This window comes from Pogoniulus pusillus, chromosome 31 (genome assembly GCF_015220805.1).
Source record: "Pogoniulus pusillus isolate bPogPus1 chromosome 31, bPogPus1.pri, whole genome shotgun sequence".
NCBI lineage: Eukaryota > Metazoa > Chordata > Aves > Piciformes > Lybiidae > Pogoniulus > Pogoniulus pusillus.
This window is the reverse complement of record NC_087294.1, coordinates 14,333,353-14,360,133: the sequence shown is the minus strand read 5'-3', so window position 1 is coordinate 14,360,133 and position 26,781 is coordinate 14,333,353. Positions and strand designations below refer to the sequence as shown.

The 26,781-nt window shown below is 47.3% G+C and overlaps 1 protein-coding gene across 8 annotated transcripts in view; it reads left to right on the top strand.

Annotated features, from left to right (window-relative positions):
• CFAP206 (cilia and flagella associated protein 206) overlaps nucleotides 1-26,519 on the top strand; it is a 28,043-nt gene extending 1,524 nt beyond the window's left edge. Inside the window, exons 2-18 of one of the 8 annotated variants that reach the window (XM_064169182.1) lie at nucleotides 1,997-2,240; nucleotides 3,014-3,108; nucleotides 3,636-3,743; nucleotides 5,444-5,646; nucleotides 6,488-6,805; nucleotides 11,838-11,946; nucleotides 13,784-13,867; nucleotides 14,932-15,022; nucleotides 16,654-16,842; nucleotides 17,270-17,428; nucleotides 18,396-18,604; nucleotides 19,704-19,823; nucleotides 21,005-21,203; nucleotides 22,428-22,565; nucleotides 23,438-23,631; nucleotides 24,777-24,920; nucleotides 26,198-26,519. In XM_064169182.1, coding sequence (XP_064025252.1) covers nucleotides 2,093-2,240; nucleotides 3,014-3,108; nucleotides 3,636-3,743; nucleotides 5,444-5,646; nucleotides 6,488-6,805; nucleotides 11,838-11,946; nucleotides 13,784-13,867; nucleotides 14,932-15,022; nucleotides 16,654-16,842; nucleotides 17,270-17,428; nucleotides 18,396-18,604; nucleotides 19,704-19,823; nucleotides 21,005-21,203; nucleotides 22,428-22,565; nucleotides 23,438-23,631; nucleotides 24,777-24,920; nucleotides 26,198-26,428 — 2,739 coding nt within the window. In that variant the 5' untranslated portion in view covers nucleotides 1,997-2,092 and the 3' untranslated portion in view covers nucleotides 26,429-26,519. Of the gene's footprint in view, nucleotides 1-1,996; nucleotides 2,241-3,013; nucleotides 3,109-3,635; nucleotides 3,744-5,443; nucleotides 5,647-6,487; nucleotides 7,180-8,609; nucleotides 8,941-10,961; nucleotides 11,029-11,837; nucleotides 11,947-13,783; nucleotides 13,868-14,931; nucleotides 15,023-16,653; nucleotides 16,843-17,269; nucleotides 17,429-18,395; nucleotides 18,605-19,703; nucleotides 19,824-21,004; nucleotides 21,204-22,427; nucleotides 22,566-23,437; nucleotides 23,632-24,776; nucleotides 24,921-26,197 lie in introns of those variants that run through there. The other 7 variants (XM_064169183.1, XM_064169186.1, XM_064169185.1 and 4 more) reach the window with 7 other exon arrangements.
• The last annotated feature ends 262 nt before the right edge of the window (nucleotides 26,520-26,781 follow it).

Genomic DNA, 26,781 nt, shown 5'->3' with positions numbered 1-26,781 from the left:
AAATAAGTCCAGCACAGACCTATGGAAATGGAATGGAAGATCTTCCTTAGGAGGAGAGCCGAGGGAGGTGGGGTTCTGCTGCTAGGAGAGAAGGAGACTGAGGAATGACCTCATGAATAAAGATGTAAAGGTGAGTGCCAAGAGGCTGGAGCCAGGCTCTGCTGGGTGATGCCCAGTGCCAGGACAAGAGGCAATAGGTAGAAGTTGAGGCAGAGGAAGTTCCATGGAAAGATGAGGGAAATGTTTTCCCTGTGAGGGTGACAGAAGCCTGGAAGAGGCTGCCCAGGGCGGCTGTGGAGTCTCCCTCTCTGGAAATACTCAAGCCCCACCTGGCTGTGTTCCTGTGTGATCTGCACTAGGTGATGCTGCTGTGGCACAGGGGTTATCTGGGTGAGCTTTTGAGGACCATTCCACTGTGACTCTGAACTTTTCATTGCACTACTGCAGCACTTCCTGACTCCTAAGGAGTTACAAACTGTAATGTGGCTTGTTCAAGTGGAAACCTTTGAACTTTTAAATCCTTTTTATTTTTGTTTCCTAATGAATTGACTCAAGAGCTAAAACAGTAGCCTGAATGGAGCAGAAACATTTGTTAATATTGAAGATCATTCCCTGCAGAGGGAGTTTTTTGTTTACATTGGGAGAGCATGGGATGGGGAGGTTACCTCTTTGTTCACAACGCAGTGTAAATAGAGAAGTGTCAATAGGTGTTGCATTATCAATACAGGCATTTTCTGGTTTAAGTACCTGATTTAAATCATCAAAGGGGAAGAAAAAACACTCAAAACTACCTTGGTCACAAAACTTGTTGATATATATGTTTAAGCTGATAGCAAGGCCAGCTTGTCCTCCTTTCCTCTCCCTCCTGCCTGCTGTCTCTGGCAGGGTTGGTCTGTCCAGTACTGGGCTACTCAATTCAAGAGAGATGTTGAGGTGCTGGAAGGTGTTGAGAGAAGGGCAGCAAGGCTGGGGAGGGGCCTGGAGCACAGCCCTGTGAGGAGAGGCTGAGGGAGCTGGGGGTGTGCAGCCTGCAGCAGAGGAGGCTCAAGGCAGAGCTCATTGCTCTCTACAACTACCTGAAGGGAGGCTGTAGCCAGGTGGGGTTGGGCTCTGCTGCCAGGCAAGCTGCAACAGATCAAGGGGACAGAGTCTCGAGTTGTGTCAGGTCTAGGCTGGATGTTAGGAGGAAGTTGTTGGCAGAGTGATTGGCAATGGAATGGGCTGCCCAGGGAGGTGGTGGAGCTGCCTTCCCTGGAGGTGCTGAAGCCAAGCCTGGCTGGGGCACTTAGTGCCATGGTCTGGCTGATTGGCCAGGGCTGGGTGCTAGGTTGGTCTGGATGAGCTTTGGAGGTCTCTTCCAATCTGCTTGATTCTATGATTCTGTTAACTCAATGCATGGCTGCCCTTATGCACCTGGAAGGTAACCAGCACCAACACAACTTCTTTTGTTCCACCTTTCTCAGTTTCATCTTCAGTAATAGCCATCTGCAATGCATGATACTTGGCTTGACAGAAACTGAGCCAAAGTGATTTCCCAGTCTCTTTTCAGCTTTTTGGCCAGTTCTTCACTTGTCTCTGCTGGCTTTCACCTCTTCACCAAGAACAACAAAATGCTATGATTCAGGTGTCTGAAACACTAGCTGGTGTAATGCTCCTGAAATCTCCTTTGACTACATCATTTGAAGAGGAATTATTGACGTTCATCAGCAAAACTAAACCAAACCATTCAAATATCAAAGCCGACTGTGGCAGTGCTTAAGCCTTAGCAGGGAGTTAGCTCTTTGTGAGCAAAGCCAGCCCTGCCCAGTAACCGTTGCTACGCGGGGAGATGTAGTAAGCCTGGGGGAGGTCACTTCACACAACTTTTCCCCATTATCCACCTAACGGCATCACCTTACTGAGCTGTCAGCCCGTGTGACTCCTAATCCAAAGGCATCATCTAACTTGGTAAAACATAATGGGCAATGATTTTTCTCTCTCTGTGTGTTTTCTCTAGCAACAACAAGCATTTTACCTACCAGCAAGAGATCCATCAGGAACCTAGTTCTGCCATTCTAGTAGCTGTACAATAGGAAAGCACTGAAACACCATCATGATTAGGAGTCCTGATCTGGACTCCTTTGTTTGCTCTGCTGTATGTTCAAAACCACCACCACCACCACCTTCCAAGGCTACTTGTGCTCGGATCCGGGAGTATCAGCCCTTCAGAACGCGCTTTTACACTCATCGCGATATCCTGGGTAAGTTTGGCTCTGAGACCCTTGCAACCTGAGACCTGACAAAATACCAAGGGCTGTTGTATCCTCTGTTCTTGACAGTCATGAAGGCATTCACATCTTGGTAAGAAGGAACTACCTTCTGAACGTTAATAACTTCAGTGTAATCAGAATGGGGACAGGGTCAGCCATCAGTGCATGAGGGCATTCAGATTTGGGCATAAGGAAGTGTGAAAGAGAATTAGCTGTAGGACTTTTTGGGCTGGATGTTAGGAGGAAGTTCTTCACAGCAAGAGGGATTGGTGTTGGAATGGGCTGCCCAGGGAAGTGGTGGGCTCACAATCCCTGGAGGTGTTTTAAAGAGGCTGGTTGAGGCACTTAGTGCCATGGTTTAGTTAATTAGAAAGGTGATAGGTTGGACTCGATGATTTCAAAGGTCTTTTCCAGCCTGATTAATTCTGTGCTTTTGTTAGCACATCATTCCCAAGAAAGCTGAAGACAAGACATCTCTTGGTTGTGCCATGTGTACAAGGAGTCAGGAGGGCCACCTGCAATGCTGTCCTGTCATGCAGTATTGTCTAGAAGGTGAAGACTTAGGCTCAGCACCTTCCTATTACATTTTTGGAGCTGCACAAGCAATAATAATAATGGGTTCCAAGATATGAAATGAGAACTTGTGGGCTTGAGCCTTTTGACTTAATTCAGCTACAGAATCAAGGAAAAGGGTCAGGAGAGAGGCAGAAATTTGTGTGGTCTGCTTGTTTGCTATGTGTGATCTGCTTGTGTTGGTTGTGCAGAGATTGGAGCAGACATTCAGCGTAAGCAACAGGAAAAGGAGGCGGCAGAGATGCAAGAATCCATTGCAAAAATGAAGGCTGAACTTTGGTCTCAGGTAAATCAAGTGACACTCCTGTCATTTAAATAAAGATTATTCTTTGGAATCATTGTTATAGCACCAACAAAGTTAGGAGAGAGCTTTGAGGTCACTGCTACAGAGCTGTCAATTTCATCTCCTCTTTTGTTCACAGATTTCTATGTGTGCATATTTCTCTGTTTTCTTTCACAACAAAGCATACTTTGAATTTATAACATTTTACATCTGGTCTGAAAATGACCTTAAAGCACACAAAAGTCATTGGCTGTTAAAGCTGTTGCCCATAGTGCTGTGTAGCTGCTGCCCTTCGTGTTGTGCAGAGTGGCTACAACTGTGGTGGCTCAGTGCTATTGTGTGGTGACATTTGAACGGGAATCAATTGCCAAGTGGCCCAAAATGTTTTTTGCCATCTGGTTTTAAGTTTAACTTACTCTGATTTCTTAAATAGAAAACACAGAACTATTGACTGTGTGGCCTCTGCTTCATTTGAATTGGATGTTAATAGAATGTCAGCAGCTACATTGAAATAACAATTTATTTTAAAGGCTGAAATGCACAAGGAAGATGCAGTGGAGAAGGCTCTCAAAGAGGCAGCTGCTAACCACAATGCTATTGTACAAGGCCTTAAAGAAAACCTTGCAAAGGAATCAGAGGTATGAACTAGTTTGCTTCCATCACTGTGGAAATAGCCAGCATGACTGCACCATGGGTTTTACAATCAATAATGTCATTCTAGGTAAAAAGAGAATTAGGGTTTATTTGTTTGTGTGTGGTTTGTTTAGCTTCTTTAATGCTTGCCATAACCAGGACTTCATTACTTCATTTGTCTGAGATTTGAACTACTTTTCCAGCTTTCAGCATGTCTGGGGGTGGCTTTTTTGTTGATTTTTCTTTCTTTCACTAAATGAAGTCTCTGGGCTTTGTTGAAAATACCTTGTCAGACCTTGATTCAATCAGTCTTAATGAACCTGTAATGGAATGGTTTGAAGCTGATGGAGAGTAGATTTAGGCTGGATTCTTCAGTACTAGGGTGGTAAGACTCTGGAGTAGGCTGCCCAGGAAAGGTCGTTGATGCCTTCTCCCTAAGAGTGTCCAAGACCAGACTGGATAAGGCCTTAAGCAGCTAAGTAGATGATCTCTAAGGTCCCTTCCAGCTTAGGCTATTCCATGATTCTGTGATGAAGTGCATTTTTTAAGGGCAGTTAAATAGAGGCTGAACTTTAAATCTGTCCTTAAGTTTTGTGTCACTCAAATCTAGAAAGGTATTTTCATGATTTACTGAACCTGGACCCTAAATGGAGTGGAGGAGAAGGAAAAAGTGCCAGCATGTGTGTATTCCTAAGTGAAGCACACCAGCTGTAGCTTTGAATTTCTGTATGTGCTCAGCACATGCTTTATATGACTGTTTGTATATCTGAGAAAAGACTTGGAGACACACAAAGAGAAGGCAAAAATGCCTTCTGAATCTGAGCTTTCTTGCTTTCTGCACTGCCTGACAGGGCATTGTACCACTGGAGCACCTAAGCACTCCTCAGGCAGGCTCTACACAGCCTGTCTAATACCTGTCATCCTCAGTCTTACAGCAGATGAAAGGCACACAGAGAATTGCTTTGGCATTTTACTTTATACAAGTTTCTAAATAGGTGTCTGTTTATACTGCAGGCAGGCAGAGCGATGCACTTGGCATCTCAAGAGGAAGAGCAGAGATGGTTACAGTGGTCTTAAGTTTCTGGCTGAGTTTAGTTCATTTTATGCAGCTGTTTTACAAGGAAAGCCCTGGGGTTTTGCTTTTTTTCTATCATATAGCATAGAATAGATATTGAATTGTACAGCTGAAACAAAAGAAGAGGTGGCTGTAGCTAAAGTAACTGCAAGATGGTTTAGATTTGGGGGTTCTTGAAGTTTATTTTAAGAGTTGTCTTAACAATTGGTTAAGTGCTGACTGGCAGCTAGTATGAAATTTACTCAGCATCTGTCTAAGCACATAGAGGTGGCAGCCAGTAAGACTTCTCACTGAATGGGTGTTTGAAGTGTTTTTACACACAGGACAGGCCAAAGGCAGCTGCTTGTGGCTGGCAGCCTCAGGAGTGACTTTTTGCAGAAGGGCTGATGTGGCTGTTCCACCATCACTGGTGGTGAAATGGTTTAAGGTGAACCTTGGGGTTATAGATTGGGCTTGGTGATCCTGAAGCTCTTTTCCAACCTGAGTGTTTCTGTGATGCTGCAGTATGTCACTGGCATTGCCCCACAGTATTTTCCTGAAGTCTGTTCTGCTGGGCTTTGCTGGGGCTTGTTTAAAGACAACTGAACTATAAGTTGCCTCTACTAACATCTGCTTTTCATTTTGCTTAAGGAAGAAGTGAGGAAGGCAAAGGCAGAGATGCAGCAGTACATGGAGGATGGGTGGAAGAGAGAGGTTGAAGCTGCAGAGCAGCGCATGGCTCACAGGCTTCAGCGCGCCCTCACGGAGTCTGCCCGGGAGCATAAGCAAGTGGTGGCCGAAGCCAGGAAGCAGGAGAGGGAGGCAGTCCTGGAGGAAGTAGCGAGGCAGCACAGGTACTCTTGGTGCTTCTCTGACTTGACTGGCAAACGTTCTGTGCCAAAGAAGATTGCAGGGATTGTATCAGTGTTGCTCAGAACAAAAGAAACAACCAAGTTTGGAAGTGCAAGAGTTGCAGGCTTGCTTTCTCTTGATTACACCCCACCTGGAAATAAACCATACTGTGTCATAGCCAGTGATAATTTAATGCTTGCTTCCAAATGAAAATCATAAAGGATTCGAATTTCACTCTCCATTCAGGTCTCTCTTTGAGCCAGCATCTAACTAGACACTGATTTTCAAACAGACTTTGGACAGTTCTGGCCCCAAGTGAAAATGCTGCCTTGAAGTGAAATCTAAGAACTGATTTCTCGACTTCATCTGTTATTTTGTCTAAGTGGAAGTGAGAGCACTTTGGTGCTGGAATGCCAGCAGTAAAACCTATCGTTTGCATTTCACAGGCAAAACATTCCGGGTGCTGTTTACCAAAGCAGGTTTAATGGATTTAAAGTGGCAGAGGGGAGATTGAAACTGGCTGTTAGGAAGAAGCTGTTTGCAGTGAGAGTGGTGAGACACTGGCACAGGTTGGCCAGGGAGGTTGTGGAGCACAGAATCACAGAATGTGATCTTTGATCTGTGCTCCACATCCTCCCTGAGTGTGTTCAAGGCCAGGTTGGATGAGGCCTTGAGCAACCTGTTCTAGCAGGAGGTGTCCCTGCCTATGGCGAGAGGTTGGAACTGGATGATCTTTGAGTTCCCTCCCAACCTAAACCATTCTATGATTCTGTGATAAACTAATCTTTAATAGAAGGCATTCCTGACAAATCTTTCCTTCATTTTCCTTTTGCTTTGAATTAGAAAGCACTTGGAGCAACTCAAAGAAGAAAGTAAGTTAGCTGAGGAAGTGTATCATAAGAGCATAGAGGAATTAAATGTAGAAAAACGTCGTGAGCTCGATGTTGCCCTGAGTGTTTCACAGATAGAAAACCAGATTGAGACTGAGAAGAAGCTCAGAGAAGCAGAAAGCCTGCATCTTGATGAGATGGGGAAGGTGATGGCTGCACTGCAAGCAGCAGAAGAGCAGGTCAAGACTCTCAGGCAAAAACTGGAGAAGATGACAAACTGGAAGGACAGCCTGGAAGCTGAAATAGAAGCAACAAGACAAGCTTTTCAAAGGTACATTGATGCCACGTTTCCTAATCTGTCCCCTGGACAAGCAGATTTTATTCTGCCTCTCAGGAAAGCATTTCAACAGAAAAACACTCCAAAAGAAGCAGAGGACAGTGAGGACAGCAGAGGACTGCAAGAGAAGTGCAAGATTCATGGCCATGGTTAAACAGAACTACAAATAGGTGATGCTGAAAAATAAACTCCTCTCTGCTCACTGATTGATGTGAGTGTGGCTAGAATTATAGAGAGAAAAAGAACCTCCACTGTATTAGATGATGAAATGATGAACAATGCTTGGAAATCATCCATTAATTTTTATGTTATGCCAGAACAAGGGGCAATGGCTGGAAGCTGAGGCATAAGAAGTTCCATGGAAACAGGTAATGGAAACAGGTAGAGGATTTTTTTTCACAGTGAGTGTGACAGGAGCCTGGAAGAGGCTGCCCAGGGAGGATTGTGGAGACTCTCTGGAGATATCCAGGAGCTGCCTGGCTGTGTTCCTGTGTGATCTGCTCTAGGTGATGCTGCTCTGGCAGGGGGTTGGACTGGATGAGCTTTCAGTGACATTCTGTGATTTTACAAATGCTAGGGCAAATGTTGGAACAAAGTACCTTTGGGTACTGTGCAAGCCTGAGGGCCTCAGCTTCAGCTCTTCCTGGCCTTGGCTCTAGCCAGGCAGCAATATGCTGAGTGACTTGGAGTGGCTTTTGAAAGGCTGGTAGTAGAAGAGGACATCTATGGTGGTGAAAGACTGCTTGAAAGAACTGAGCTCATTTGGAAGTGGATAGTTCACTTCTATAAGCCTTGGAAGTTTCTAAAGTCCCTGCTGCTTGCTTCTCCCTTTCTCCATTTCTCCCTTTCTTTTCTCCCTCCCTTTCCTCCCCCTCTCCCCTCACTCTCTCCCTTTCCTCCTTTCCTCTCCCCTCACTCTCTCCCTTTCCTCCTTTCCTCTCCCCTCCCTCCCTCCCTCCCTCCCTCCCTCCCTCCCTCCCTCCCTCCCTCCCTCCCTCCCTCCCTCCCTCCCTCCCTCCCTCCCTCCCTCCCTTTCCTCCTTTCCTCTCCCCTCACTCTCTCCCTTTCCTCCTTTCCTCTCCCCTCCCTCCCTCCCTCCCTCCCTTTCCTCCCCCACTCTCTCTCTTTCCTCCTCTCCCCCTCCTTCCCTTTTCTCCCCCCCTCCCCTTTCTCCCACTCTCTCCCCTTTCTCCCACTCCCTCCCTTTTCTCCCACTCCCTCCCTTTTCTCCCACTCCCTCCCTTTTCTCCCACTCCCTTTTCTCCCACTCCCTTTTCTCCCACTCCCCCCTCATTTTCTCCCTCTCGCCCCTCATTTTCTCCCTCTCCCCCCTCCTTTTCTCCCTCTCCCCCCCTTTTCTCCCTCCCTTTTCTGATCTGTAAGTTATAGAATAGAATAATAGATTCAGTCAGGGTTGGAAGGGACCACAAGGATCAGCCAGTTCCAACCCCCCCATCGTAGGCAGGGACACCTCACACTACAGCAGGCTGTCCAAAGCCTCAGCCAGCCTGGCCTTAAACGCTTCTAGGGATGAGGTTTCCACCACGTACCTGGGCAACCCATTCCAGGCTCTCACCACCCTCATGCTGAACAACTTCTTAATATCCAGTCTGAATCTCCCCATTTCCAGCTTTGTTCCATTCCTCCCAGTCCTATCACTACCTGACAGCCTCAAAAGTCTCTCCCCAGCTTTCTTGTAGTTATTCCCTTCAGATACCAAAAGGCCACAGTAAGGTCTCCTCAGAACCTTCTCCTCTCCAGATCAAACAGCCCAAACTCCTTCATTCTCTCCTCATAGGAAAGGTTCTCCAGCCCTCTGATCATCCTCATGGCCCTTCTCTGGACACCTTCCAGCACGTCCATATTCCTCTTGTCCCAGGGACTCCAGAACTGGACACAGTACTCCAGGTGGGGTCTCACCAGCATGGAGCGGAGGGGCAGGATCACCTCCCTCACCCTGCTGCCCACACTTCTCTTGCTGCAGCCCAGGCTCTGGTTGCTCTCTGGGCTGCAAGTGCACACTGCTGGCTCCTGTTGAGCTTTTCATCCAGCAGCATCCCCAAGTCCCTCTCCCCAGGGCTGCTCTGCAGCCACTCACTGCCCAGCCTATATTGGTGCTTGGGATTGCCTTCACCCAGGTGCAGGACCTTGCCCTTGGTCTTGTTGAACTTCATGAGTTATCTTCCAGAATTTGATGTGTGGGTAGCAGAAAAGTGGTGAGATTGTCAAAAGGGCTGACACCAGTTTAAAAGTCACCTTCTTGGTGGAGACAGGAACTTCTTGGAGAATATTTCACAGCAGGTTCTTTCTGCCTGCCCCTGGCAGTGAGCCCTGTGTGTGCACATGCAGTGTGTGCACAGGGGGGAGGCACCACAGCAGGTTTGTTGTTTGGTTGGGTTTTTTTGTTGTTTTTTTAGTATTTCAATGGTTTTAACTAATCCACTGGAGTCAGAGTGAAGGAAAGCAGAAAGAAGAGAGGGTTGTGTGAAAGGTGGCAAAGCAGCACACCTGAGGAGTTGCAATATGCATATATGGTCACCTCTTCACTTTATTTCACCCTTTGTGCTGCCTGCCAGCTCTCCTCCCCCTCCCCTGTATGCAGAGCCCATTTTTCTTACCTGGTGTGTTTTGTTCTTCTTGGCTCCAAACAGTGGAAATGTTCACTCTGATACTGTCAGTGGAGGGAAGAGAGAAACAGCTTTCTTTGAGCTGTAGTCCTCTGGCTAGTCCTGAGTCTTCCACGGGATGGGTGAACAGCTTCTTCCTTCACATGCTGGTCAGGGCTCCCTTCTGCAGCAAGTTGCAAGGCTGCTGTGAGTTACCAAAGGAGAGGATGTTTTAGGAGCAAAATACTCTGATGATTGCTTTACTCCACAGACAACCACACATGTGGGTGCTGAGGAGTTAGAAGTCCTCATTACAAGTAAGGAATTCAAAGAAGGCACAAAGCAAGAGGCTATTTCATGCCTGCCCTAAGCACAGGAACTTTCCAGCCTGGTACTGTGTAAATGTTTGATTTGCTGCTCATATTTTAAGGTGTGGCTTGGGTAGGTCCTACCTACTTCACTGGGACAAAACAGGTTTACTGCCAGACATGCCCACAGATATGCAGTGATTGATTCAAGCTCTTGGGGAAGTTTTCCTTTGTGGATGTTCTACAAGCACATCTAGAAGAATTCTGATATACAGAGGATCCAGATTTTAGCAGGGTGTAAACTTGGTGTGCTTATGTTGGTGTTCTCTCTTTATTTACCCACTGAGATATCCATAATCTAGAATGCTGTAGGATCCAGATTTCAGCAGGGTGTAAACTGATGTGCTTTGTGTTGGTGTTCTCTCTTTATTTACCCACTGAGATATCCATAATCTAGAATGCTGTAGGATCCAGATTTCAGCAGGGTGTAAACTTGATGTGCTTATGTTGGTGTTCTCTCTTTATTTACCCACTGAGATATCCATAATCTAGAATGCTGTAGAATCCAGACTTCAGCAGGGTGTAAACTGATGTGCTTTGTGTTGGTGTTCTGTATTGATTTACCCATTGAGATATCCATAATCTGGGCTGGATGAGCTTTGGAGGTCCTTTCCAGCCCCTGACATGACTCTGTGACATGCACATACACTCCAGTGCCTCACTCTGGGTCTGTTTTGTGTGCATGCAGGAATGTGTCTCCGTTTTGCATACACACACACACATCTGCTCTGCAGAACTGTGTCTGTCTCTGCGTGCCCCTCAGTGTCGCCTGCACGCAGGTGTTTTGCTTGCGCAGACACAGCCTCGCAGGCGCACAGAGTGATTTGGGTTGGAAGGGACCCTAAAGGTCATCTTGTCCAACCCCCATACAGTCAGCAGGGACGCCTCTAACTACATCGAGTCTGACGTTTAATGTCTCCGCATCCCTGGGCAACCTGTTCCAGTATCTTACCCCTCCTACGGTGAAGAACTTCCTCCTAATCTCCCCTGCTCCAGTTTAAAACCACTGCCCCTCGTACTGTCACTGTCAGCGCTTCTCATCAGCCCTTCCCCAGTCTTGCTCTAGGTCCCCTTCGGACGTAGCCCTGGCTGCCCGCCGCTGAGCAGCCTGCAGGCAGCAGCTGTCGGCGCGCCGCGGCGCTGCCCTCCCGTCCCCCTGGCAACGCTCGGCGGCTGCCGCCCGCTGCGGCCTCTCTCGCCGGTGCCCGCTGCCGGCTGCCGGCCGGGCGGGTCGCGGCAGGAGGTGAGAGCAGACCGCTCTGGGGGCTGGCAGGGAGGGTGGGAGCACCGCGGAGGCGGGAGGGGGTGTCCGGACAAGAGGGGGACCTAGGGGCTTGGGGCACAGCCTGGGCCGGTGGTACAATGGGCGAGCTGGGGGGTGGGGACCCGCAGCCCCTCGGGGGGAGGTGTTAGCAGACTCAGCCGAAGACTGACGGATCGTATCCTGGGCTGCAGTGCGGACAGCAGAGCCAGAGGGGGGCTCCTGCCACTTGGCTCTGCTGGGACCTCACCTGCAGCGCTGCACCCAGCTCTGGGGCCCTGGGTGTAGGAAGGAGATGGAGCTGATGGAGTGGGTGCAGAGGAGGGTCCCCAAAGTGATCCGAGGCTTGGAGCAGCTCTGCTGGGAGGACAGGCTGAGGGAGCTGGGGGTGTGCGGTCTGGACAAGAGGAGGCTCTGGGGCACCTAATAGCAGCCTGCCAGTGCCTGAAGGGGGCTACAAGAAGGATGCAGAGAGACTGTTTGCAGAAGCCTGCAGTGACAGGACAAGGGGCAGTGGGTTCAAGCTTGAGAAGAGCAGATTTAGACTGGATGTTAGGAACGGGTTCTGCACCATGAGAGTGGTGGAGCACTGGAACAGGTTGCCCAGGGAGGTGGTTGAGGCCCCTTCCCTGGAGACATTCAAGGTGAGACTGGACGAGGCCCTGGGTAACCTGGGTCTAGTGGGGATGTCCCTGCTGACTGCAGGGGGGGTGGACTAGGTGACCCCTAGGAGTCCCTTCCAGCCCATTCTATGATAAATATCATTGCCATTAACATGTGTGTCCATGCAGGATGTCTGCTGACCAGGCTGGCAGTGCCATCAACAGCATCATTCGTGCAGTCAGCCGAGAATGCGCTGCCCAGGGCCAGGCTGTCTCGGAGCCCTTGGTGGTGTTCCTGGTAAGCCCGAGCTAAACCTCCAGGCTGGGGTTTGAAGGGAGGTTGTCCTGAGGTGGATGTTGGCTATTTCCCCCCCCCCTTTTCTATTTTTAAAGTGAAAAAAAGAAGTGCTCCCAAGTTTTAATAACTTCCCACTCATAAACCAGAAAAGGATGGGACATAGGTGAATGGTTATTGCAGCAGCTATGCTTATTCTTTAATGGTTACCTCTTCCCTCTGCTGTGATGAATTCTTTTGCTTCTCTGTTAAGGCAGGGCTAGATAGTATAAATGGGCTGAACATGAGAAGGAGTGGGCTTGGATCCCATTTGAGCTAAAAATGAAATTAAATCAAACTCAGCATTGTCCTCAATGGACAACTCTAAGTATCCTAAAAAGCATTATACACTTCAGCTCCTCATCATGTGAGACATGACACAGCTGCAGAATATAGTCCAAATGCATCTGCAAATCTCTGTCTGCAGGCAGATGGAGCCAGATTCTTTCTTTGTTGACAGTCTGAGAACAGAGTTGGCTCTTGATAATCTTGCATTTGCATGTAAATGGCTCACAGCAGTACTGCTAGTCTGATCTGGTGGTTTTTTACCCCTAAAAAGTAACACTCTGGCTTTAAGAAACACCTCAGGCTCAAAAGCAGCATTAATCAATGAAGCATGACAATTTGAATGAGTAAAACACTTGTACAAGTGGCTGGCAAAGATCCTCAGCATGCATGCCAGTTGCAGAAATGCATATGGTATGTAAAAACATTTCCCTGCTCTGAATTTGGTGTCTGAATGGTAAACATCCATACTGCTGCACACCACACCAACTGAGAAGTGTATAAACAACCATGATGAATTGGAATCAAACTCTACATACATATATTTTAGCTGCCTTTAAATATTTCCCTGCAAAGTTTGTGTCACAAACACTTTGTTTTATTTCTGTGTCTGAGAACTGAAATTGAATCTGGCAACCTGGGCTGGAACAATCCTTCCTATTGATACAGGCTGGGGGAGGAGGTGAGAGAAAGCAGCCCTGTGGAAAAGGACTTGGGGGTACTGATGGATGAGAAGCTGGACATGAGCAGGCAGTGTGAGCTTAGGGCACAGAAGGCAAATCACAGCCTGGGCTGCCAGCAGAGCCAGAGAGGGGTTTCTGACACTTTGCTCTGCTCTGCTGAGACCTCACCTGCAGTGCTGCATCCAGCTCTGGAGCCCTCAATACAGGAAGGACATGGAGCTGATGGAGCAAGGCCAGAGGAGGGACATGAAAATGCTCAGGGGGTTGGAGCACCTCTGCTGCAAGGGAGCTGGGGGTGTTCAGTCTGGAGAAGAAGAGGCTCTGGGCAGACTTAATAGCAGCCTGCCAGTGCCTGAAGGGGCTGCAAGAAGGCTGCAGAGAGACTGTTTGCAAAGGGCTGCAGGGACAGGACGAGGGCAATGGCTTCAAACTCGAGCAGAGCAGATTGAGATTGGATGTTAGGAACAGGTTCTGCAGCACGAGGGTGCTGGAACACTGGAACAGGCTGCCCAGGGAGGTGGTTGTGGCCCCATCCCTGGAGATATTCAAAGTGAGGCTGGAGAGGGCTGTGTGCAACCTGCTCTAGTTGAGGATGTGCCTGCTGAGTGCAGAGGGGGTTGGACTGGAGACCTTTGGAGATGTCTTCCAACTCAGACTAGATTCTAGAACACATTAAATGAAATCACTTTGTTTTGTTATCAAAGACTGAAATGGGAAGGGAAGATAGTAAAGAGAACTTGACTGTATCTGAGATGTTTCAAAAGATAAAAGATGATCTGCAAAGAGCATGTGTTGAGATGTAAATTAATAAACTTCTCTTTGGCAATTTCTAGGTGAGAGCTGTTTGTTTAGATCCAAGAAATAACTTTAATGTGGATCAAAGCCTTACAGAAAGAGATGTGCAAAACCTTATCCAGGTAATTCTGACATGGTGTTGGGAGTCCTTGCTTAGCCAGGGTTATAACATCATCTTCTATCTGTTTCTGTAACTGACATGCAATTTTCTTTTGATATGAACACTTCTAAGTTTTTTTTATGCTATTTTTTTTCTCATGGTTCTGTAGCTAAAGACTGGATTCTGGATTCTATAAGGAAGATAGTCTATTTATCAGGGCTTTTGTGATAGGACAAGGGATAATGCTTTTGATCTATAAGAAGATAGATTTAGATTAGATACAAGGAAGAAATTTTTTAGACTGAGAGTGATAATACACTAACACAGGTTGCCCGGAGAGGCAGTGGAGGTTGTGTCCAGTTCTGGGCTCCTCAATTCAAGAGAGATGTTGAGGTGCTGGAAGGTGTCCAGAGAAGGGCAACAAGGCTGGGGAGGGGCCTGGAGCACAGCCCTGTGAGGAGAGGCTGAGGGAGCTGGGGGTGTGCAGCCTGCAGCAGAGGAGGCTCAGGGCAGAGCTCATTGCTGTCTGCAGCTGCCTGCAGGGAGGCTGTAGCCAGGTGGGGTTGAGCTCTGCTGCCAGGCAGCCAGGGACAGAAGCAGAAGCAATGGCAGAAGCACAATAAGGCAGAGTACATTGCCTTTACCTGCTCATCTCTTTTTGTCAATGTAGCCTGAGACTAAAGGCTCTTTGGCCACAGATTAGCCAATCAGAATGACAGTCTGCCAAAATTGACCATATTAGGTAAAGTCAGGGCTTGCCTTTACCTTTTTAGGGCAAAACACAAGCAAGTATGCAAACACATGTGGGTACCCTGTAAACAAGTTTGAAGGGAGAGAAGGAGACTCAGAGGCATCAGGCCTTTATTTTCCTTCCCCACCCTTGCTTCCCACAACAGCAGAAGGAGGGAGAGCAGAGAACATGTCTGGGCAAGCCAGGACATGTTTAGGCCTATTTTGGCCTTCCACAACAGTATGTTGAGAGAATGGTTAGGAGAGGGCTCTACTGCTGTTGCAAAACCTGTAGCATAGTCACTACTATGTTTTTTTCCCTGTCATGAGAAAGAACTTAACCTCTCTCTCTCTTAGCTCTGTGTTTCCAGGCTGCTTGACACATCAAACCCATCTCTGAGCACAATGAAGATGCAAGTTTACTTCGATTTGAACTATACAGACCGAGGTAATTTCAATACACTTCCATCTTCTCGTGGAAGAAGTTGATTCTGAGTTTAGGATTTAATACCTCTCTCTGTAGGGCTAAGAATTGATGCTTTGAAATGAGTGCTGGCAGTAAAACAAAGCAAAAATGGAGAAATGCACTATATAGAAGTGTGGTATTTCAGTATGGATATAGCAGGGGGGGAAATGTATGTTAGATTTGAGACTGCATTCACCCTGTCTTAGAGATTGTGATGCTTTAGATTGCTTAAGAACAATGATGCTTTCAGGTGCAATATCTGGACCTGTGTATCTGAAACTAGTAGCCAGAACTGCTGTCATGTATCTGAAACAGAACTTGATGTTCATTGATATTACTACTTGACATAGAATCATGGAATGGTTTAGGTTGGAAGGGAGCTCAAAGCTCAGCCAGTTCCAACCCCCCACCATAGGCAGGGACACCTCCCACTAGAACAGGTTGCTCAAGACCTCATCCAACCTGGCCTTGAACACCTCCAGGGAGGGAGCAGCCACAATCTCCTTGGTCAACCTGTGCCAGTGTCTCAGTACCCTCACTGTAAAGTAAGTCTTTCCTAATATCTAGTTTGAATCTCCCCTCTGCCACTTTAAACCCATTAATCCTCATCCTATCATTACAAGACCTTGTCAGTAGTCTCTCTCCAGCCTTCCTGTAGGCCCCCTTCAGATACTGGAAGGCTACTCCAAGGGCTTCTGGAGGGCTTCTCCTCTCCAGGCTGAGGAGCCCCAACTCTTGTAGCCTGTCCTCAGAGCAGAGCTGCTGCAGCCCTCTGAGCATCTTGCAACAGTTTCATTTCCTCCTTGTGCTGGGAACTGCAGAACTGCACACAGTACTCCAGGTGGGGTTTGATGAGAGCACAGTGAAGGTGCAGAATCCTCTCCCTTGCCCTGCTGGCCACACTGCTCTTGATGCAGCCCAGGAGCAATCTTGCACAGTCAGTTGCAGTTTTCACCATGCCTGGTTTTGATCTCCTCAATGGTAACTTCATATGGCTTGAGAATGTGAAAGGAAAATGAGATGGGGAGAGAATGTCTCTGCTGTAACTGTGATTTCAGATCTCAACGAGACAGTGAGGCCTGGCTGGAGCACAGGGGGATGCAGAACAAGAGCAGACAGGAGAAAAAAAAAAGACATTTCTGCATGGAAGATCATGAAAAATGTCTTTTTATTAGCACGGGTTAAACTCAAAATTTAGCCAAACTAGGGAGCTGCTCCACAGTCATCTGGACTCAGTAAACTCAGTAAGTCCAGTAAGATCCTAAGTAGTGTTCAGATTTGGGCATGACACATCAGTTGTGTATGAAATATGTGTGTGTGTGTGTGTGTGTGTACAGTCTGAGGAGGTCAGAGAGCCAGAGGCTTGCTGCTTAATTTGGCCTGAATAGTTCTCTAGACTCCATTGACTGATGTTAATCATGCTGGTTATTGCCATTAGCATTTAATTCCACTGCTGTTAATTAAATAATGTGGTTCCTTGGACATCTCTTCCATGTATCTGTGCTTCAGAAACCTTAAATTGGTCCTCTGACTGTGGAAATGGATTGCACCCTCTGTATAAGCCAAATCCCAAAGAATTTAGATAGCAGTTTCTAACTGTGCTTCTTTCCTAGCTGGATTACTCAGCGAGCAGCAGTGTGTTCTGGCAGGAAGACTGGCTCCTGTGGTCAGAGATATCACAGGCAGTCATCCTCATGTGCCAGAAGAGATGGAGAATCTGTATCAAAAGATCATTAGCTACGTGCTGCTGAGCTCTGGCCTGGGATCCCCAACAGATATTGGTGTTGTCAGGGAGGTATCAGGTCAGTAAACTCATAGCTGTTGAAACTGGCCTTTTCTTACTGGAAAAATAAACTTTTCCTTTCCTTTTACTGCTCTTTAGATGGTAAATTTTAGTGATAAATTGTGATCACAGAACTATAGAGTAGTTTAAGTTGGAAGGGACCTCAAAGATCATCTAGTTCAAACTCTCCACTGTAGGCAGGGACACCTTCCACTAGAACAGGTCACTCAAGGCCTCGTCCAACCTAGCCTAAAACACCTCCAGGGAGGGAGCATCCACAGCCTCCCTGGGCTTACTACCCAAAATGTCACTGCTTAGCCTAGAAGTCTAAATTTGCCGTGTGTTTCCTACTTGTTGTTCAGGAGAGGCTGCTTTAGCTTGTTTAGTGATTGTCTTTTCTGTTCCCTCATATTGAGGGTTTTCTTCACCCATTGTAATGCTAATAGCTGCCCTGCAGAGTGTATTCCCCCAGACAGAGATGTTCACTTTCGTCTCACTCGGTAAGAAGAAGAAAGAGCAGCAGCTGCAAAATCTTGCCAGGCTAGTCACAGGAATTCGGTTGTACAACAAGGAGCTGGGAAAAGGAGGACGCAGCATTGATGACTGTAAGTAGACAACTGCATTTGGGCTGTGTATTCCCAATTAATTCTTCCTGTCCTCCTTCACTGGCATGGCTCCAGTTGTGTCTCATCAGCAGCTTTGACTCAGAGGCTGTAAACCTGAAGGAAAAGTGCACAGTTGGTTTCTAATTATAGGCTTCTGTGTAGGCTGCTGCTTTTTAGCTAAGAGAAAGCCCTGTGTAGTTGATGTGGAAGGATTATATGTATTAACTTCATGCACTCATTTTCCTCTTGCTAACTTGCTCCCTGATCCCTTGCCATGAAGTGAATTAAATATGTACTGTTTGCCTTTAAAAGCAGCTCATTAAAAATCTTGAAAGGCTACTGTCAACCCCATTGCAGTTTTTCTGTTGAGTATGTGTGATGAGAAGTGATAAAAGTTGCTGAGGCATTCTCCTCCTTCTGGTAATTTAGGGTAACCTCTTCAGATATTTAATATCTTGTTAAAAATCTTCTCCATTTTGAATCTTTTCTGCTTCTTTTTAATAAGCAGAAAATGTCAGTAGCTGTGCTGGAGTTCTCCAGAAGCTGAATTTGGAATCCCAGAATTGTCAGGGCTGGAAGGGACCTCAAGGATCATCCAGTTCCAACCCCTCTGCCATGGGCAGGGACACCTCACACTAGAGCAAGTTGCCCAGAGCCACATCCAGCCTGGCCTAACCTCCAGGAATGAGGCTTCCACCACCAGCTTGGGCAACCTGTGCCAGTCTCTCACCACCCTCATGGTGAAGAACTTCTTCCTAGAATCCAATCTGAATCTCCCTTCCTCTAGCTTGGATCCATTCCCCCCAGTCCTATCACTACCTGACACCTTAAAAAGTATTTGGAAATGCCTGATTGTAAGGACAGCTTGATTGGAAGACTCCTTTGCTACAATACTGCACTGGAATCATTTGCTGATGATTTAAATGGTTCTTTCTGTATGTGTCTTCCATTTCTTCCACACAAACAGTGCCAGCCATTCTGAATGAAGCCATCCCAGCAGCTACACAGACCGTCGAGGAAGCTCTTCATACGTGCCACATGCTAGCCTACCAGTACACAGCTCTGTTGGAATCCATGCAGGAAGACCAGCACAGATACACACAGCTTAGTTCTTTTAAGTTAAAAGAAGCACTGTTCAATGTGAGACAGCATGAAGCCTTCCTCTGCATCCTTCTGGTGAGATACCATGAGGTTATATCCTGTGGGTTTTAGTACAGATGCAAGTTGTCTGCTTGTATAGAATCACAGAATGTCAGGGGCTGGAAGGGACCTCTAAAGCTCATCCAGTCCAACCCCCCTGCCACAGCAGATCACACAGGAACACATCCAGGCAGCTCTTGAGTATCTCCAGAGAGGCAGACTCCACAGGGACATAAGAAATAGGGATATAAGAAAAAATAATCAGAAATGAATGTATGTCTCTATGTAAGAACCTTCATCCCACTCTGCTCTGCCCTAGGGAGACCACAGCTGCAATACTGTGTCAAATTTTGGGCTGTGCCCAGTTCTGGGCTCCTCAGTTCAAGAGAGATGTTGAGGTGCTGGAAGGTGTCCAGAGATGGGCAGCAAGGCTGGGGAGGGGCCTGGAGCACAGCCCTGTGAGGAGAGGCTGAGGGAGCTGGGGGTGTGCAGCCTGCAGAAGAGGAGGCTCAGGGCAGAGCTCATTGCTGTCTGCAGCAGCTACCTGAAGGGAGGCTGTAGCCAGGTGGGGTTGGGCTCTGCTGCCAGGCAGCCAGCAACAGAACGAGGAGACAAAGCCTCAAGCTGTGCCACGGGATGTCTAGGCTGGATGTGAGGAGGAAGTTGTTGGCAGAGAGAGTGATTGGCACTGGAATGGGCTGCCCAGGGAGGTGGTGGAGTTCCTGTCGCTGGAGGTGTTGAAGCCAATCCTGGCTGGGGCACTTAGTGCCATGGTCTGGTTGACTTGATAGGGCTGGGTGCTAGGTTGGACTGGCTGAGCTTGGAGGTTTCTTCCAACCTGGTTGTTTCTGTGATTGATTAGTCTTGCCTTAATATCATAATGCTTGAAAACAATTTCTCTTTTAAGTATAAAATGTAGAGATTTTCTATAACAATCATGGATCTAGGTTTGGTAGAAGTGCCAGGACTTATAACTGAGTACTTCTGGGGCAATATATTTCATTCCTGGAAATATATTTCATTCCTGGAAACCAATTGCCTGCAGATAGTTGAATGAAGAGATCCAAGTGGATACTGACTACTAAATACTTTTTGGCCTGTCACACTTCTTCCCTAAAGTAACTTCTCTTTCCAGTCTGATGCAGTTACAAGTGCTCAAGAAACTGAGAAGAAGATTGTGCAGTTTGCAGCAACCATGGAGCAGCTGAAAAGCAGAGTGCAGAATAAGGTTTCCATAAATACCAAAGAAGTTTTTGTAAGTAATTGGTTTTAATGATTAAATAAAACAGCTCCTAAAGTATTGCAGAAGGCTTTGCTGATGGATTTGTGCACAGCTTGGGTGAAGGAAAGGCCACGTTGTTGTTATCATTACAGCATCTCTGAGTTCAGTTGCCCCTTCAAAAATCAAAGACTTGATCTCGAGGTAAAAGCAGAGCAAGGTACAAAAAGGGAGGGGAGGAATTAGATGTTGTTTTATTAGAAATGTCTGGAGTCATTTGTCAGCCTTTGGAGAGTTTTCTGGTTTCTGTAAATACTCTCTCTTGTATGTTGTAAAGTAGGAGAGAAATTCCCCTCTACTCTGCCCTAGTGTTAGCCTGTGACCTAACATCATCACATCAGCTAAACCATGCCAACAAGTGCCACAGGCAATCTTTTCTTACCTCCAGGGATGGTGACTCTGGAGATATCCAAGAGCTGCCTGGATGTGTGATCTGCTCTAGGTGCTGCTGCTCTGGCTGGGGGGGTTGGACTGGGTTCCAGCCACCCACCATAGGCAGGGACACCTCCCACTAGAACAGGTCACTCAAAGCCTCATCCAACCTGGCCTTGAACACCTCCAGGGAGGGAGCATGGGTGCTGCTCTTAACAATGCTTGGGAGTTCTCCTGGAATTTCCAGATGCTGAAGGCCATGGAGGGAGCTGGGGCTGTTTAATTCGACAAAGAGGAGGCTGAGGGCAGAGCTCATTGCTGTCTACACCTACCTGAAGAGACATTGTGGAGAGGCTGCTGTTGGTCTCTTCTCACAGGGAATTGGAGACAGAACAAGGGGGAATGGCCTCAAGCTGAGACTGGGGAAGTTTAGATTGGACATTAGGAAAAAGTTTTTCATGGAGAGAGTGGTCAGGGAGGTGGTGGAGTCACCCAGCCTGGATGTGTTTAATAGTGATTTGGATCATCAAATGATAGAGAATCAACCAGGTTGGAAGAGACCTCCAGGATTATCCAGGCCAACTGATCACCCAGCTCTATCCAGTCAATGGATGTGGTGCTTGGGAATATGGTTTAAGGTGGATCTTGTAGAGTAGAGTTCTAGATTGGACTTGGTGATCCTGAGGGGCTTTGCCAACCTGCATGCTGCTGTGATTCTAGCTTTGTTCCCAGCAGTGGCTGGGTTGCAGCACAGACATAAACTCTGCATTTCTGATCTTTTCTAGCCACTCTTTGTTGAACTCTCTGACCTCTGGACCAGCTTTCAGAGTGAGATACTACTGCTGAACTTCCTCACAAATATGACCAATGACCTGCAACAGTTCTCAGAAATCCAATCCCAGCTCTTTCCTGAGGAAGTGCTGACATCTCTTCTGGAAGGAGTAACTGTGAAAACTGATGAGGAAAGGAGAAGAGAAACCATGGGTATTGAAAGTCACTAATTTTTAATTTCCTGCTTTATAGAATCATAGAATGGGTTAGGTTGGAAGGGAGCTCAAAGCTCGTCCATTCCAGCCCCTGCCATAGGCAGGGACACCTCTCACTAGAACAGGTTGCTCAAGGCCTCGTCCAACCTGGCCTTGAACACCTCCAGGGAGTGAGCAGCCACAACCTCCTTGGGCAACCTGTGCCAGTGTCTCACCACCCTCACTGCAAAGAACCCTTTCCTAACAGCCACTTTCAATCTCCCCTCTGCCACTTTAAACCCATTACTCCCCATCCTGTCATTACAAGGCCTTGTCAATAGTCCCTCTCCAGCCTTCCTTTAGCCCCCTTCCAATACTGGAAGGCCACTCCAAGGTCATCTGGAAGCCTTCTGCAGGCTGCAGAGCCCCAACTCTTGTAGCCTGTCCTCAGAGCAGAGCTGCTGCAGCCCTCTGAGCATCTTGGTGGCCTCCTTTGGACAGGCTCCAACAGTTGCATGTCCTGCTTGTGTTGGGGGCTCCAGAACTGCACACACTACTCCAGGTGGGATCTCAGGAGAGCAGAGTAGATTCTGTGGTTTGAATATTCTTTACAATAGGTTCTACACATTGTCTTTTTTTTTTTTTTACCAATCAGTATTTGCACAGTAAAAGAAATTGGATTTTGTGGATCCTTTTTTCCATGTAGTGTAGCTTGGGCTTTTATTTGTATGTCTGAAGTCACAACATAGCTGCTAGATACAAACATGAAACTGGCAGAATGGTCAAAGAAGAATCCTTCTGCTTGTGTAACAGTTGTATTTGTTTCTTCAATCTTTTCATATCTCTTTTAGAACTCCTGAAATTGAGGGGTGGGGGATAAAAAAGTTAATCTAATGGGGGTTTGGTTTGCCACTGGTATTTGTTTGCAGGATGGTGTCCCTAGCAACCCAGTTATACTCCAGGGGATTTGTAATGCATGAGTGGGTGAAAGCAATAGAAGAAGAAGATATTACCTTCCTGTTGTTGTCCCCTGCTTCTACAGAGCTAATGCTACTAAAACAGGCTCCTGCAGAACTTATTTTTCAGTAGGATCTGTCTTCAGGCAGGGCTGAAGTTTGGCTTTTGGGGATTTTGGCACTGCAGGTCATCCTGTGCATTCATGCTCCTGTCCTCCTGTAACATGATTATGTTTCAAACATCTGCTTTGTTACTGAAATTCTTCCTCTCTTAAACCTGTTCTTAGGTAGCAGAGTGAATGTTTCTGATTTCAAGAACCAAGAATGGCTTTTTCCAGAGACTACTGATAATTTTGATCAGCTGCTAATCCAGTATCGTGGCTTCTGTGCACATGCAATTGGTGTGAAAGGCTTCACCCTCCCAGGTATGCTTTGCAGTTAGGTATTTTCTGTGCTTTCTATGTACACAAGTACTAGGGAAGATGTAGAGACATGTTCTGGATACATCCTCTTATGCCAGAGCAGGAGTGCTCTGTTTTCTTTTTGGAGATTTTTACCCCTGATGGCTTATTTCTCCTGTTAAAGTATATTTCTTCTTAAAATACACATCTAAACTGCCCTAAAGAGAGGGCAGGAGAGCCTCAAGGGAAAACAGGCACAAGCAAGCAGAGACAGAAACAAGATAAGCCAGCTTCATGAAGTTCAACAAGGCCAAGTGCAAGATCTTGTCTTATACCTGGGTCAGGACAATCCCAATTCGTAGGCTGGGGGAGGAGTGGCTCAAGAGCAAGTCTCAGGGAGCAGGACTTTGGGGTGTCAGCTGATGATAAGTTCAACATGGGCCAGCAATGTGCACTTGCAACCCAGAAGGCTGCCATGGGCTGCCCAGGGGGGCTGTGGAGTCTCCCTCTCTGAAGATACTCAAGACCTGCCTGGATGTGTTCCTGTGTGACCTGCTCTGGGTGCTGCTGCTGTGGCAGGGGGTTGGACTGGATGAGCTCTGGAGATCCCTTCCAGGCCCTGACATTCTGTGATTCTCTGCTGTTGTATCTGCTGTTTTTCTGCATGTTGGATGTGAACTCTTCAGTAGCAGTTGTACTGACCCAACAAAACAGCCTTTCCTGTGTTTACATAAAGCTAACTTTCAGGGCTTTATTGTGATTGTGGGGAAAAAAGAAGTGCAACTAACTTCAAGGAAGCACTGAATGTCAGCTCAGAAACAGCTGCAGTGTCTTTTGCATTGGAAATCATCCTGTTCCCTGGTTTATTTTGTGGAGTTCATTCTGGGTTTTTGTAGGAAATCCTGCTATTGGAATTTTGAGGCACAGAGAGAAATGTTATGTTTTCAGTTCCAAAGAAGCTGCCTACTTCTTTGCTCAAGATCCAGATAAGTTCATTCAACTGAATGTGGCAAAGGCACAGGAATATGCAGAGCTAATTCAGCTGCTCGAGCTTCACCATCAGTTTGAATACCTCGCTCCATATGCACAGGTACACACTGTTGTGCCTCTTGCTAGACACCTCTTGGCTTTGTCTTTACTTCACCAACTTCCTTACTGTAAGGTTGACAGAGCACTGGAACAGGCTGCCCAGGAAGGGGCAGTGTTTCCTTCTCTGGAGACTTTCAAAACTCATCTGGATACAGGTATTGAGTGCACCATCAGCAGGTTTGCAGATGGCACCAAGCTGTGTGGCACAGTCGACTTGCTAGAGGGCAGGGATCCATCCAGAGGGATCTGACAGGCTGCAGAGGTGTGCCCAGGCCAACCTCATGACATTCAACAAGGCCAGGTGTAAGGTCCTACACCTGGGTCGGTGCAACCCCAGGCACAGCTCCAGGCTGGGTGGGGAATGGCTGAGAGCAGCCCTGAGGAAAAGGTCCTGGGGCTCTGGGCTGATGAGAAGCTCCACAGGAGCCTGCAGTGTGAGTGCAGCCCAGAAAACAACTGTGTGCTGGGCTGCAGCAAGAGCAGTGTGGGCAGCAGGGCAAGGGAGGGGATTCTGCCCCTTTGCTGCAGCCCTGGGTGCAGTTCTGGAGCCCCCAACACAAGAAGGACATGCAACTGTTTGAGTCAGCTCAGAGGGCTGCAGCAGCTCTGCTCTGAGGACAGGCTGAGAGAGTTGGGGCTCTGCAGGCTGGAGGAGAGAAGGCTTCCAGGAGACTTTAGAGTGGCCTTGCAGGATCTGAAGGGGGATACAGGAGGGCTGGGGAGGGACTACTGACAAGGTCTTGTAATGACAGGATAAAGGGTAATGGGTTTAAAGTGGCAGAGGGGAGATGTAAACTGGATGTTAGGAAGAAGTTGTTTGCAGTGAGGGTGGTGAGACACTGGCACAGGTTGCCCAGGGAGGCTGTGGCTGCTCCCTCTCTGGAGGTGTTCAAGGCCAGGTTGGATGAAGCCTTGAGTGGTCTGTTCTAGTGGGAGGTGTCCCTGCCCATGGCATACTTCATGGGTTCTTTTCATCAGGGGCAGAGGGAACAAAGATAGTGTTGAATGTAAAGGTTATTATCCACTTGTGATTTGCAGGTTTCTATTTGACAGTAATATATCCATAGGCTACTTCTCTTAGATGTCTGTGTTCTTCTCATTATTGTTTAGCTTGAGTTCATGTTGCTGTTGTTTTTTTTCCTCCAGGCCAGAAAAGCAAACAAGAGTTTGATGAAACCAATCCTAAAACGTGACAGTAGTACTCAAACTGATACCCATATCTTACCACCAACTATTGTGCCATCCTATGAATGGAATGAATGGGAGCTGAGAAGAAAAGCTGTGAAATTGGTTTGTATTTTTATGACAAGCTTTTCAGTGCTGGCTAACACAGTTCAGCATAAATTGCTGTAAGCTTTTGTTCCCTGCAGCATAGATCTGACTTTATCCAAAGATGCACATTTCATTCCAGGTGGCTCCATGGCTTTTTTCCCCCAGGTATTTTCTTTCCTTATATCTAGGCTTAGTCTTATTGAGCTATATTTTTCTCCAGTTTCATAAGCAGTGCTTCTACTACTGAGGATAGATCACAGATTGACAGGATGTTAGGGGTTGGAAGGGACCTCTGGAGATACAGTCCAACCCCTTTGTCAGAGCAGGACCAGACCTGTAGTTTCCATCCATTGCCCCTTGCCCTGTCCCAGGACACAAGTGAACAGAGGCTGTCCCTGTCCCTTCCTCCCTGACCCTTGCCCTTCAGACATTGCTCAGATCTCTGCTCAGCCTTCTCTTCTCCAGACTAACCAGCCCCAGGGCTCTCAGCCTTTCCTTATCAGGCAGTGCTCCAGCCCCTTCACCATCCTTGTAGCCCTCTGTTGAACTCCCTAAAGTAGATCAGGGTCAGGCAAAACTTCATTGCAAGTTGAGCAATTTCGATTAATATTCATCACCATCAAATAAGAGAAGTAAAAAATGCAGTAACAGGTAGACAGAAGGGTTAGGAATGGGTTTGGATGTGTAGAAGCTTTCCCTTCCCCCTCCCCTTTCCCTTTCTGAGGAACTGTTTGTTATGCAACAGTGATGATTTTCCCCTTTCCTCCCCCTAGTCCTACCACGACCTGACACCCTAAAAAGTCCCTTGGCATCTTTCTTGTAGGCCCCCTTCAGATAGTGGAAGGGCACAAGAAAGTCTCCTGAAGGCCTCCTCTTCTCTAGACTGAACAACCCCAGCTCTCTCAGCCAGTTGTCCCCTTGCCAAGGGATCAATAAGCAATGTCTTGAAAGAAGACATTTTTTAAAGGGACCTACCATAAAGCTGGGGAGGGACTCGTTAGGCTGTCAGGTAGTGACAGGACTGGGGGGAATGGAACACAGCTGGAAATGGAGAGATTCAGACTGGGTGTGAGGAAGAAGTTCTTCAGCACGAAGGTGGTGAGAGCCTGGCAGGGGTTGCCCAGGGAGGTGATGGAAGCCTCATCCCTGGTGGTATTTAAGACCAGGCTGGATGAGGCTCTGGACAGCCTGCTCTAGTGTGAGATCTCCCTGCCCATGGCAGGGGAGTTGGAACTAGGTGATCCTGGTGGTCCCTTCCAGCCCTGATGACTCTATGATTGTTTCTGTGTCTTCAGGCCAATCTGCGCCGCAGGTTAACTCAGGCCATGCAGACTGATGTCAGCCAGATGAGAAGAGACAGCTGCACCCAAGTGTACCTGCCCAAAGATGCTGGCACCCAGACGAAGCGTGACAGCTCCAGCAACGTACCCAGACCACAGGTTTTCTTGGCAGGTCTTCGAGGAGGATCATCCTCTACTACTCAAGTGGTCAAAGTAGATTTAACAAGAGCAGTAGATGAAACTTAAGTGAAGCTGGAAAACCTAGAAGATATGAATGTATGTATGAAAATTCCTGCATATGCCTGAATTGAGATTAGTAGAAAAATACTTTACTGTGCCTCTTGATTCCAAGAGCAGTTGATCTATTTCATTTGTTTTATCTGCTGAGGCTGCTGACTGGCATTAAGGGATGGAATTGATAAACCTGAAGCATGCAGATTCTAAACAGTAGTTTAGGATCAATATGTTCCTCACCTTAAGCTAACATTTAAATGTGTAGTGTGTGTTCTTGTTGAGGTGCTGGAAGGTGTTGAGAGAAGGGCAGCAAGGCTGGGGAGGGGCCTGGAGCACAGCCCTGTGAGGAGAGGCTGAGGGAGCTG